The sequence below is a fragment of the Eptesicus fuscus genome, chromosome 4 (genome assembly GCF_027574615.1).
Source record: "Eptesicus fuscus isolate TK198812 chromosome 4, DD_ASM_mEF_20220401, whole genome shotgun sequence".
Classification (NCBI taxonomy): Eukaryota; Metazoa; Chordata; class Mammalia; order Chiroptera; family Vespertilionidae; genus Eptesicus; species Eptesicus fuscus.
The window spans coordinates 75,474,834-75,488,633 of record NC_072476.1 but is presented as its reverse complement, the minus strand read 5'-3'; the positions used below and the strand labels follow the sequence as shown (position 1 = coordinate 75,488,633).

The window sequence follows — 13,800 nt, the reverse complement described above, 5'->3', positions numbered from 1 at the left end:
TTAGCTCTGTGTAGGTAGTGACCCACCCAGATCCTTTTGGAATATGTTAGAAAAGGTGGGGCACTGGTTTTCAAGTACACAATCGTGTGAATGTGTGTGCAGTACTGACACATGTTAACCAGTCATACCTTAGATCTGGTCCATCAACATGTTGTTCAATCATATGACTGAAGCATCCAAACAAACTCCACATTGAAAAATACTGATTGTTTTTATCTGAAAAATTTTCCTCTAAAGCTTGTAAGACTGACTGACTTAGAAAGCACGCCCTCTAGTTCAATGCATTCCCTGGTTGTTGGGAGACACTCAGGGAACTGCTTGTTGTGAAATGAATCGATCCATATAATCTAGGTGGCTTCTGAGCTAGTTGTAAATATGTTTGTGAGGTTGCATGTGGAGTCTCCTATTATAGAACTCTGCATTTTACAAATGCTCTATTTAGTGTTTGTACCAACAGTTATTAACAACTAGACGCCCAGTGCATGATGTTTGTGCACTCAGGGAGGGGGGTGTCCCTCAGTTCGCAGTCCGGGAGCCCTCGGGAGATGTCTGACTAATGGCTTAGGCCTGCTCCCTGCGGGAAATCGGACATCCTTAGCACTGCCACAGAGGCAGGAGAGGCTCCTGCCACCACTGCACTCGCCAGCCTTCAGCCCGGCTTCTGGCTGAGCAGCGCTCCCCTGTGGGAGTGCACTGACCACCAGGGGGCAGCTCCTGCATTGAGCATCTGCCCCCTGGTGGTCAGTGCATGTCATAGCAACCGGTCCTTCCACCATTCGGTCAATTTTCATATTACCCTTTTATTATATAGGATATCTTATGTGTGGAGATAGGTGGTGTTACGCCACTGGAGGAATGTTGAAGAGAATTGTTGATTTTTCTCCAATACTAGGACTGAAACCACTCAATTCATTGATTTCTTTTTTTAAAACTAAATTAACAAACAATCTATATATATAAAATAGAGAAATATGCTAATTAACCAGGACACTGTAATGGGTCGACCTGACAGGAGGTGGTTGCGTGCGCAGTGTCGAGGCAGGGCGGCAGGGGCCTCCGCGCGCCTGCGCTGGGGGAGGGCCTGATCAGCAGCAGCTGTGGCTGCTTCAAGGGCCAGAGAGGGAGGCAGGGCCGGACCGGCGACTTGAGGGTGGGCGGTGCTGCGCGATTTTGAATCGTGCGCTGGGCTCCTAGTATAGTATAATATTTTTAATGCTTAAATTGTAGAGTGATCCTAATGACACCATTTAGTACTTTTATAGTGATGTAAGGGAACTGATGTTGTGTAAGCAATTAGAGCAAAGTTACCTCCTGCTTGGCACATTTGCTTTGCTTCTTTTGGAAGCCATGTGCTACACATTAAGTCACTTCACCTTGAACATGAGGACTGAACAAACTATTCTTTTTAAGAACATTAAGAAGTGATTAAACTTTTTATCTGACAGTTCAGTGGGGAGACCTTGTTGGAAGGAAGGTGTGCAGGGTTATGATATATTTAGAAGATGACCAAAGGATACTAGTATGTTAGGGACCTTGATTACTTACATTACATCAAGAAATGTTGTTAGGTTATATTGTTAATAAGTATTGAACTAAATAAAATGTTAATTTGTTCAGAAAGTAGCTTCACATTCTAATTTAGAGCTCACCCATTTTTGTAGAATTAAATATCATTCATATACTTATGACTCTAATATTTATACCTCTGGTCTAGACCTATCCTCCATGCTTCATTCTTACATATCTGAGTCATGCCCGAAACAGGACTCTCGATTTTCCCTCTGCAGATCTGTCCTCCCATCTTCCCATTTCAGCTAATGACATCACCCATCACCAAGTTATAGAGCCCAAGTTGGGAAGATGTCTTTGATTCCTCCCTTTCCTTCACTCCCTCAACAATAAATCCTTAAAAGTTTAAATCTAAAATACATCTCACATACATCTACTTCTCCATCTCTGCTGTACATTTCCCAGTACATCATCCTCTCATCTGGGCTAATGTGGGGGACTCCAGATCAGTCTCTACATTCTTTCTTTTTTTTTTTTTAATTGATTTTTTACAGAGAGGAAGGGAGAGGGATAGAGAGTTAGAAACATCGATGAGAGAGAAACATCGATCATCTGCCTCCTGCACACCCCCTACTAGGGATGTGCCCGCAACCAAGGTACATGCCCTTGACCGGAATCGAACCTGGGACCCTTGAGTCCGCAGGCCGATGCTCTATCCACTGAGCCAAACCGGTTAGGGCAGCCTCCACATTCTCGTACCCGCCAGTTCTCCACACAGCTTTATTATAAACTGAAATCAGATCACGTCCCAGGTTGGACCCTCTGATGGCTTTTAGAATAAATTCCAAAGAACTTACCATGGACAACACCAAAGCCAACATTCAAGTGATGATTGCGGGAAGTGGGAGGAGGAAAACCGGGCCAGAGGGAAGAGGGTGCAAAGGAAAAGCGAGCGGCCTGTAGAGCTGCCTATACTCTGGGGTTCAGAAGTCCCTCATCCTTGTTTTCCGCCATTACCAATCGTTAACCTTGGCCAGCAGGACACCGAATAACAGGGACATAGCTCACCTGTTCTTGTGAGAATCTGCACATTTAGTCTGTCTCCCAAGACTGAAGGTGTCTTCATTCTCACCTCAAACACACTCTGAAAAACGCCAGAATGGAAAGTGTTCCTAACCTAACACAAAACGTGTTGTTTAAAAACAACCTCTGAAAACACGCACACACCAAAAACAAACTTACCATGCACCATAAAGCCCTATGTAATTTGGCCCTGCTTCCTGCTCTGGTCATTAAATTGGATAAACTTGTCCCATTTGTGCCATTTAACCCTCCCCCGCTTTTGAAAGACATTGGGCATGATTTTCAAGCACCGATTCTGAATTTGGTGTGTAGCTTGTAGAGACCCTGAAGCTAGTCATCCCTCTGTGTGCCCCAGCACCCTGTTTTTTATCTCTTTAGGTACACCCTTACATTTCCGTCTCTGCTTCTTGGAGGACAGAAAGAACCAGGGGAGACTTGCAGAGGTGTAATAATTTGCTTTTTTGTGTTTTTCCAGCTGGCTAAAGTGAAGGGAAAGGTGAAGGATGTGCCTGCCCTTCTGGCCTCATTCGACGAGCTCTATGGGAAACTGCACATAAATGGCCAGGTCACCACTCACACCTTGGACGCTCTGCTCTGCCACACCCCCAGACACCTAAAGCCCCACACGGTACTGATAAACAAGAGGACAGTCAGCCGCCGGACCTTCCAGCCCCTCAGCCAGTCCTTGTGGGCTGAGTAACCTTCAGTCCAACCCCCTGTGGGGTGGGTCTGAGTTGGAGGGGACTTGCTTGTAGTGAGTTATTGGCATCCTAAGAAATCAGGCACCGAACTCCAGTGGACTCTGCACTAGCATTTGGTCTCCTTAATGTCCGTGTTCATTGAGTGCTGGCTTGCTGACCTGGGAAGTTAACCCATTTGAGGTCTAGATACACGGGGCAGAAAGCTGAGCTCCCTCAGAAAGAGGCTTGTTCTGGTCAACTGCTGAGGATCCTTGAAGGAATATGGTCACAGTCTGCAGTCCAGCTTCCAGTACCAGTGCACCCAATAAGCAAAAGTGGAAGGAATCGCACAGTCAATTCCGACCAACTGTCAGGAGATGGTTACTTGCTGAATTCAGATGCTCTGAACCCCTAGGCCACCATGCTGGGAAGTAGCCCAGGATTTTCTCACTGCTTCTGTCATCATTTACCTGTGACCCCAAACAAGGTACTTGGGCCCTCATTTTCCATCTGTAAAATAAGAGTGCCTGTAGGAATCGTGTATTGATTTGAATTTTTCATTCAAGTTTCATCAGGGTCTAATTTTCTCAAAAATTAAGAAAAATAAAAACGGTTCCAAAAACTTCTTAGGATTATGTTTGGTTTTCTCAGCAGCACAAACAAAGCCAGAATTTAGCTCTCGGAACTAGTCAGTAAGCCAAAATTCAAATGATTACCGCTTTGGTCATGGGCAAGCTGTGTGCTTTTCAAAATAAGTACCAGTGAAAACCACAGAATGCTCTCTGGATTGCTTAGTTTTCTATGTGGGTCCTAAATACTGTATTTGTTTCTATAGTTCATCTTGTTTGTTAATGGGTTTCTCTTTTCTCTCTTTGGATTTTTATTTTTGGTTAAAAAAAATTAATGCATCACAACAGCAGGTCAGCACTTCCTCACACTGACCCATTACTTACTGTCGGAAACGCAGCACCTGGCGGCTTGGGCCTGGTGTTCCGAAGGCCCAGGTGATGTTCGAGCCTCAGCCGCCGCCTTTGGGGGCTGCAGACTCTTCGGTGCTGACTTGAACTTTATCGATATTCTGAGGCAAGAATTGTTCACAGGATCAGACGTTTTTAGAGAAGGAGGAATCTCCTGAGTCTCCTAATTTAACCCCCCCATCTTTCAGGTTGAGGAAATGACTTGCCAAATTGGGATAGTTTGCGGTGGAGCTGAAGTTCAAATCCAGATTCCTAGTCTCGTACCCTTCCCCTTGTACCACATTATGTCTCTTCAGAGAAGAAAAGGGAGAATCTCTTCAGAGACAGAATATTAAGGGCTCCACAGCTCACTGTGTGGCGTGGGCTCACCTCAGCTTCCTTACTTGTTAGACTGGGGATAACATAGTGCCCACCTCCCAGGCTTGCTGTGAAGATGGAATGAGATAGATAACGTTGCAGGACAGCCTGGTACAAAGTAAATGCTATGTGGACAGTAACTGTGTTACTGTTGAGGTAACACAGTTACTGTGATACTGGTAGTGTTGCCAATGTTTGCACCTAGTTGAAGAATTATATAAACAAATTAATTCTTCCTCCTGCTCAGAAATACCAAAAGAATTTCTTGGCTTACGCTCTGTAAACCATTGATAGCCCCCTTTAAAGAAAATTCTCTGCCTTCACAGAATCTTTTTTTTTTTTTATCCTTACAGGATATTTTTCCATAGATTTTTAGAGAAAGTGGAAGAGACAGGGAAAGAGAAATATCGATGTGAGAGAAACACATTGATTGATTGCCTCCTGCAGGGGCCTTGTCGGGGAGGAGTCTGCAACTGAGGTACTTGCCCTTGACCAGAATCAAACCCGGGACCCTTCGATCCGCAAGCCAGCATTCTATTCGCTGAGCCAAACCGTCCAGGGCATTCACAGACTCTTAATTGCATCTTGTGTGTCCTGTGTTTGGCAATACACCCCCCCCCCCCCACCCCCGCCGCTTCCCACCCCACACACACACCATTTGGACTTCTCTACCTTCAAAGTCTTAGGGAATAACAGGGTATGCTTCCTGTCCCCCAACTTATCATTTACCTTCTCCAACATGCACAAAGAACATTCAAATGGCCCTGGGTGGTGTGACCCTGGTTGTTAGAGCTAACAACCATTCATTAGCAAAAGAAACAACAAAAAGGAATTTTGTGAGGGATGAATAGCAGCAGTGACCTACCCAGCCCAGCTGCTCTGAGCAGCGGGCAGCTAGTGCTCTGCCCACTGTAAGAACTGGGCTATTTGACCTGTCGCCGGAAGCCTTACTGAGGGGGCAGCTTAGCACAGAGGTAACCAATGTGTGTAACATTCACCCCAAAATAATAGATGATTCTGAAGGCTAAAAAAAAAAAAAAAAAAAAAAAAGGAAAAGCATGTTCAGTTTACAGTGAGCGTTTTATTCTTTGATTTCTTTGAAAAGTGGTTTTTCTTTGCATTCAAGAACTTGCCTAAAGCACCTACTTACTCTTCAGCAATTTGCCTGAAGCATGTTCTTATTCTGTAAGTGAGAATATTTCACTGGAGAGGACATCCTATTCCCTAATTCTGTATGTGCCTCTGTAGATTGTTTTCACTTACTGTAAACTAGAGGCCCAGTGCATGATTGAATCATGCACGTACTCGCTTTTGCTTTCGATCGCGGGGGAGCTGGGTGCCTGTCTGCTGGTGCCGGAGCAGACAGGCACCCAGCTCCCCTGCTTTTGATGGTCCGCGGCGGGACGTGAGCTCGCTGCCCCAGAGGCCCCTTCTGTGCTGCAGCACAGCCATGGCGCAGACGCTGAGCTCCCGCCGCCACTGGCAACACGAGCTCAGCGTCCTGCCGGCCCAATCGGCTACCCCGGCCACCCCGAGTCCCGCCCCCTGCGCCTCCCTCTGGCCCAATCGTGGGCGTAGCGGAATGATGGTAATTTGCATATTACCATTTTATTAGGTAGGATGTCTATTGCTCCAGAATCCAAAACTTGTCCTGGTGAGTACACACAGTATGAGAAAGAGACAAAAGGATATCTCTTTAATTAGGTCATGTCAGGACAGTGTTGGTTATCTGCCTCTGTGTCAAAAACACTCCAGAATTTAGTGGCTTAAAACAACACCAGTCATTTTATCATTTCTCATTCTCCTTGGAATTGGCCGGGCTCCACCAGACAGTCCTTACAAAGGATATCGTGGTTGTAGTCAGATGAGGGCTGGAACTGGAGACTTCCTCACTTAATAGTTCAGGCCATTGATGGTAGGACCTCAGCCAGGGCCCCATCATCTACACACACACACACACACACACACACACACACACACACACAAACAAAGGCAAATAGCACAGGGCTTGAAAAACTAACCCAAGATTCAAACTTAGAACATTTCTAAATCTACAGATTTGAGAAAATTAAACTCAGTACAAAATGTCCATTTAAAAAAAATCACAATGGCAGAAGCTGTGATTAGTCAAATTTGATATGCATTATGCATAAAAAATATGTGGTGAAACAAATCATTGTGAATTGAATTCAATGGAAATATTTCAGAAAAATGAAACAAACAAAACAAATTTGAATATATTGCATTGAAAATGGATCAAGGAATTAAGTTGGCTTTAATGGCATTTCTTTAAAAATATAAATGAACAAAAATTGATATAGTAATTCTGATGGAAATATTTTTTATTTGCTAACATGGAGTCAAAACAACGGGATTAAAAAAATGCTCTGTTCTTATGGAGCTTGCATTCTGCAAGAGGAGCAGAGATTAAACAGGTAAGTGGGCCAATGACCACATGATCACAATTGGAATAAATAATAAGTCCTGGGCAATACTCATGTCACCTTGTGGCAAAGATAGCGGAGGACCTTTCCTCGTCTTCCACAGCACCGATTGTGTATGTCACTGATTTTGACACGTAAAGTCCATTGCCTGGCGTTGTCACAGAAGTTTTCTCTCTAAGTATACATAGTGTCTCCTGAAGGCCACCGTAGTCTACATTTGTTTTAAAGGATCCCAAAGTGCCTATGGAGCATATTATACATATCATGGGGCCTTAGTATTTGTTGTAAGAGTGAATGAATTAATGGCAGACTTTAGTTAAAAGGAATAATCTGCCATGATATGCTTTTAAGTACTTCACACGTTGTTCATACACTGGTCATTCTTTTTATCTCAGTTTTACATACGACAGAGTCAAGTCCAGAAAAATGGAATGCCTGAGAAGGGGGCGTGGGCCGCTAGTGCATTAACATACCGGCCCCACTCCTTCTCCTCCAGGTCTGACTCTGGCATTGCCCCCCACTATTTCCAAGCACTCAGCTAATCTGAGTCGGAGGTGATTGGGGAGGAAGCAGTGTAGGGGCAGAGCACAAGGGATCCAGGTGAAATGTCCACGCTGTTAATGAAAGATGAAAATGGTGCTGCATTGCGCACCCCGCCTACTTGCCAGCTTTGCTCAGCAACCCTTCTGGGAGCTCTGACCTCCAAGGGCCTCAGAGGCAGCATTGCCACAGGGATTAAAGGTGGGGTTGGGGAAGGGAGGCCCAGAGGGAAATAAAGAACCCCAAGCTTGGCTGCTAATCACGGTGGTACAGCTGGAACACTCCCAGGCTGGCTGCTTCGGGAGAGGAGGCCCCATTTAATCAGGCTCCAGAGGAAAATGCCCGGGAGTCCCTGAGTCGGCCAGAGGGCTTCAGGGTAGCTTGGTCTCTCATCTGCAGGCTGCCTGGGAAGTGCATTGCAGGATCAGTGATGTTACCTCCCTCATCTTCCCCGATTCCTTTCCTCAAAGGGACCCTGAGCAAAAAAGGTTAAAATATACATGTAAATATACACATACATATATACGTATAAGTATGCCACACACACATATGCACATACATAAATGTGTGTATATGTTTGTTTGTTTTCAGTAATTCTTGCCCAGCTTCCTGCTTTGCTGTCACTAGTACACAGCTGAAGAACTTAGAGTACCCAGCAGAGGGCACCCAGAGTCACTATTTTTAAAAGGTGCTAGTTTTCAAAAGCATCTTCCACTTCTGGATTTCAGAGAGAACAGAGGTCCATGGGAAAGGCAGCTGTAAATGGACTTTAAGGAAAATATAGAATATTTCCTTCATTCAGATGAAGGATTATCCAGTTTCGAAAGGATGTTTCTGGAAGCGAAAAAGCAGTGAGGATGGTCCTCTGCAGACAGTATACCAGGGCAAGTGTGTGCGCGCAGCTACCTGTTTCACGAGAAAACATCCAGTGCAGGTCCTTAGGAAGAAAAAGGAGGTCCCTGCCGAAACCGGTTTGGCTCAGTGGATAGAGCGTCGGCCTGCGGACTCAAGGGTCCCAGGTTCGATTCCGGTCAAGGGCATGTGCCTTGGTTGCGGGCACATCCCCAGTGGGGGGTGTGCAGGAGGCAGCTGATCGATGTTTCTCTCTCATCGATGTTTCTGACTCTCTATCCCTCTCTCTTCCTCTCTGTGGAAAATCAATAAAATATATTAAAAAAAAAAAAAAAAAAAAGGAAGAAAAAGGAGGTCCCTGCTCTCACTTGAGACAGTTTCCTCCTAAAGTAAGAAGAAAATCCCACAAGGAACGGTTTGTCTTTATTTTCTAAAATCACATTGGCACACGAGAGAAGTGAAAAGGAATTGGGCTTTTCCTTACTTCTGTTGTTTTTCCATCCCACTCAAATCCATCCAATGACAGCAGCCTGACTGTTCCTGCCATCATCAGGAAGGTCCTCAGTTTTGGAACTTTCTCCACTTAAGCGAGGGGAGTCCAGTATCCTGGTGTGTACCGCGGCCCATTTCTAGGAATAGGTCATTCACGTTTCCATGATCACAAATGTTTAATGTCCATTGATGCTTCACAAGCTACTAATTATTGTAAAGGGTTTGGGTTGGGATTCTGGTGAAAGACATCTCTGGTGAGACCCAAGCCCTGGAGGAGGACAATGGCAGATGCCCTTGCTCAAGGCAGCTTGCTCACTGAATTCAAGAGATACCTCTAGTGCTCGCTTCGGCAGCACATATACTAAAATTGGAACGATACAGAGAAGATTAGCATGGCCCCTGCGCAAGGATGACACGCAAATTCGTGAAGCGTTCCATATTTTTTTGGGGCATGCGTGGGGAGAGGGGTGGGATGGGAATGGGGGGATGAGGACAAATATGTGACACCTTAATCAATAAAGAAATTAAAAAAAAAAAAAAAAAAGAGATACCTCTTCAGAATCACCAGAAATGGCTGGAGGAGATTCTGTGTGACTGGACTTCCTACAACGAATGAGGGTGAAAGAAACAGACGGCAATTCCTCTCAATGTGGCCCAGCGAGTTGGTATGTCTTGGGCACAGCAGCTCAGAGATAAAGCTACTAAAAAGAAAAAAAAAAAAAGATCTGGGGAAAAATCCTATAGTAGATGCTATTCCCCTCATATTTTCTTTGATTTGTCTCACTTAAATGAAAAACAACAACAAAAAAAACACACACACACATGAACTTGCCCAAATTCCTGGCTAGTGGCCAGAACTAAGTAAGTCTGTTTCCCCAACAGGTTAGCAGGCTTTCATCCCATTAAGCTGTTAGAGGTGGAGGGGGTCAGATGAAGGTCATGTTCTACTACACTGCATGGAGGAGGTGATCTCACCTATAACATGATGCCTACATGGCAAGTAAAAGAGTCAGTAGCAGGTAGCTCACTCACGCAGGATCTGTCTTGATGAAGTGGGGAAATGAGCAGTTGACCAGGGCACCAGCTGGACTGAATGGTGGCTCTGGATTCCTACACCCCTGGCCTTCCACAGCCTTTGTTACTCCCGTAGAGTCAGAGTAGGGAGCTCAGTGGACCATGGGTCTGGCCCAAAAGTGCAATAAATCTTTTTATTCATGTGGACTATTTGGGTCTTTTTTTTTAATCTCCTTTTCTCCTGGCAATTTCACTTTGCCAGTGTAGACATGACATAAATTATTATTATTTTTATTATTGATTTCAGAGAGGAAGGGAGAGGGAGAGAGAGATAGAAGCATCAATGATGAGAGAGAATAATTGATCAGCTGCCTCCTGCATGTCCCCATGGGGATCGAGCCTGCAACCCGGGCATGTGCCCTGACCAGGAATCGAACCGTGACTCCTGGTTCATAGGTTGATGCTCAACCACTGAGCCACACCAGCCAGGCTGTCATAAATTATTGATTGTTTCACTCTGTTGAAAACCTTTTATGTGCAAGACACCTGGATAGATACAGAGGAGGAAACAGATAACCAGCACACCATTGCTGCTGCTAACTGGCAAATCTCCTGTCTCTGTTTTGAAAATTCTGAGACAGATAGGTGATATGAGTCTCGTGTCTGAGTTATAATTTTGGCAAGCACGATGGACTAGAGTAGGCTGGGTGTAATTGCCTTCTGTTTACATTTCAATAAATGAATGTCTTATGTTTTTTCCCCTCGGTGAATTCTACTTCCTCTTTCTTCTTTCTCTGTTCTTCTATTTTGTGTCTTCCCCATCACTTTGTTAATGTTTCTCCCTTTGAAAAAAAATCTTTTAGGTCCCCTTTTTGGGCTCTTTGGTGACGGAGTTTGGCTTCCTGTGTTCTCACTCTCTCACTCACTGAGTAAGAGTGGAGGCTGCTTTACTGGAACTTGGGAGAACCAAGGTTTGCTTTCAGTCCTATTTCCCCTAGCATAAAACCTTATTTCCAAGGAGAAGGTCTGAATAAGCCAAGTGGAGAAAAGCTAGCAACAAACCTGAAAGCCCATTTTCTTCACCACCTGCCCTGGGGCTATACCCTGTAGCTGGTAAGAAGACAGCTTGGAGCTGCCCTTTACTCCCCAAATAGATCTCCAGGCCCAGCATCATGACAGGAGTTAAGTCTCTTCAAGTATGACATGGCGAGATTAACCAACAAAAACTCTCTTTTACTGCAACCCAAGGTATATTTCCACTTTCCCTGTTTGTTCAACAAAGAATACTTAGCAAGTACCAATTTTGCCTAGGAAACAGAGAGGACAGATGAAAAATAACACCTGTTTGCCAGTTCAATATTTTCAGACCTGATATCCAGATATCTCCTATCAACTATGAACTTCAGATCTAGGTTTAAAGCCCAATGATGGGATTACATCTCTCATCCTCTATGAGAGCTTGGAAGATGCTAATTATCACAAAATAATGATATTATCCCATCACTTTCATCTTTATTGTTTTAAATTGAGGCAACCAAATTGTGTTTGTCTGTAGCAACCATCATAGGAATATTTATGTTTAAGTTTATCTCATTTTCTTATTCTTATAAAATGCTATAGTAGATGCTATATGATCCTTAGTCAAACTCTGGGGTAAAAAGTCAGATTGTTGGCATGTGAGGCTAGGGAAAATTGCACGCCTAGTTAAGACAACAAGGGGAAAAGAATGAACGACAGTTCTCATCATAACTCAGTTGACAACACTTTTAGGTAAAATCCACTCTGTTTGGAAAGCACTGCTTCATCCCTGGTGTCAAAACCTCAAAAAGTTCATAGGAAAGTAAAACATATTGGTCCATGATGAATTTGTTAAGAGAAGTGATTTTCAACCTTTTTTTCATCTCATGACATAATAGCATTACTAAAATTCTGTGGCACACCAAGAAGTATATATTTTTTGTTCATCTTACAAAAAATAGGTATAATTTTGATTCATTCACACTGGACAGCTGTTGTTGTGTTGGCTGTTGCCATTTTTTATTTTTTATATGACAACCTAAGGGAAAAGAGGTCAGTGCCCCTGACTAAACAGCCAGGTACTGCATGTTTTAAAAATTCTTTCAGATCACTGGTTGAAAATCCCTGGTTTGGAATTATTTTGGAAGCCCAGGAGTCACCTATCATTGGTATTGAAAGATGACGATGAAAATGCCTTTCATTTCTTCACCTTGTCTATTAGATTTCCTGTCCAAGTAATAAGAAAAGGGGAAGACCAACTAACCAATTGTGAGTCCACGACCGGACTTGTTCCATTCAGATCCAATAGAACCACATCAAGTTGCTATGGAAATTTGCCTGACAATGACAGCAGCCCAGCAGCGAAGCTCAAGCCTTTATGTTGCCCGCAGTTACTAGGCTGTTGTGGCTCAGATTTTTGAGAAATTTGACCTGCATACAAATGTGTGACAGGGCTTTCCCGGCACCTGTAGTTCACAAAGACTAGGAAAAGAAAATCATCATTATCATCACAAGGTTGCTTTTACACGGTTTCCTAACTTAGAGAGGTACCTTTGCTACCTACTCCCTGCTGTATGTCTTCATCTATACTGCCCTGCATCACCTCAAAATGAAGAAGCGCTTGTCCCAGTGGTGATAGGTCTCAGGAATTGGCTGCAACTCCTTTCAGGGGAAAAGAAGGAGCACCCTTAGGATTCGGCACCCTCTTATTTGAACAACTGAGCTGGAGCCCCCGAAACCACGGCCTTAGTGACAATAATTTGCATACCAACATGTCAAAATCCTAGAAAGTCTCAAGAATACCATTTGAATGGGAGTTTCTTAAGTAACCTTGGCAGCACTAGAGACTACGATGTACAGCCCCGTGGGCTGGCTGTACACCAACCAGGGACATTTGGAAGAGGCTGAAATCAAGGCTGCTTCCTTCTAAAGGAAGCACTTTTTCTTAATTCACTCAAACCCAACCACTATGTGGACCAGTGGGGGCTGCGAAGTCACCCAACCCCTTCTGCTCAATGGTAGAAACTCAGAACTTGTCATTCCCTCAAAACCTCCAAGGGCTTCCTGTCGCATAAAGAATGGACCCCCAAGGTCACAGAGTAATGTAATCTGACCCCCAGTGACCTCCAACCTTAGCTCTCACACCCTCCCCCTATTTGCACTATTCCTGCTACACAAGCCTTGTCACCTTTTCCTGAAGACCCCCAGCACCTTCCTGCTTCAGCCTTGGCCCTGGCTGCCCTCTGGCTTGCTCCCTCACTCATGCAGATATCCCATCAAATGCCATCTTCTCACAGAGTCCTTCCCTGACCATCTGATCTAAATTGCACCTCCCCTCCTCTCTAGCCTTTCATTTTTAAAACAAAAAGAGTACTTACTACTTGAATTTTATATTTGTGTATTACTTGTCTTCTCTAGAACAAGGGTTAGCAAACTACAGTTCGAGGGACAAATCATGCTTGCTGCCTGTTTTGTAAATAAAGTTTTATTGGGGTACATATTGTCTTTGGCTGTTTTCATATGGCAACTAAAGAGTTGGGTAGTTGCAATAGAGACTGTGGTCAACAAAGCCTAAAGTATTTATTATCTGGCCCTTTACAGAAAGACCTCTCTGACCCTGTTCTAGAATGTAAGTCCTATGAGCACAGGTGCTTCGCCTCTTTGCTCATTCCTGTCTCTTTAGCACTCAGAAATTTGCTGGGCACGTAGGGACTTGGTAAATATTTACTAAATGAATGAACACCTACATGTATATGGAAAAGGTTTTGTTTTTTTTTTAATTCAACTATAATTGAGCACCAACTTGTGCCAGGCATTGGACTCTGCTGATGACAC

At 44.1% G+C, this 13,800-nt stretch overlaps 1 protein-coding gene and 1 non-coding gene across 5 annotated transcripts in view; both read left to right on the top strand.

Annotated features, from left to right (window-relative positions):
- Positions 1-3,897, top strand: part of PTCD2 (pentatricopeptide repeat domain 2) — a 29,105-nt gene extending 25,208 nt beyond the window's left edge. For all 4 annotated transcript variants that reach the window (XM_054714302.1, XM_028139622.2, XM_028139623.2 and 1 more), the window contains one exon: positions 3,068-3,897. In XM_054714302.1, coding sequence (XP_054570277.1) covers positions 3,068-3,292 — 225 coding nt within the window. In that variant the 3' untranslated portion in view covers positions 3,293-3,897. The remainder of the gene's footprint in view (positions 1-3,067) is intronic.
- Positions 3,898-9,271: 5,374 nt separating this feature from the next.
- LOC129148909 (U6 spliceosomal RNA) lies at positions 9,272-9,378 on the top strand. The gene has a single exon (XR_008555936.1). It is a non-coding gene; the product is annotated as a U6 spliceosomal RNA (small nuclear RNA).
- Positions 9,379-13,800: the final 4,422 nt, after the last annotated feature.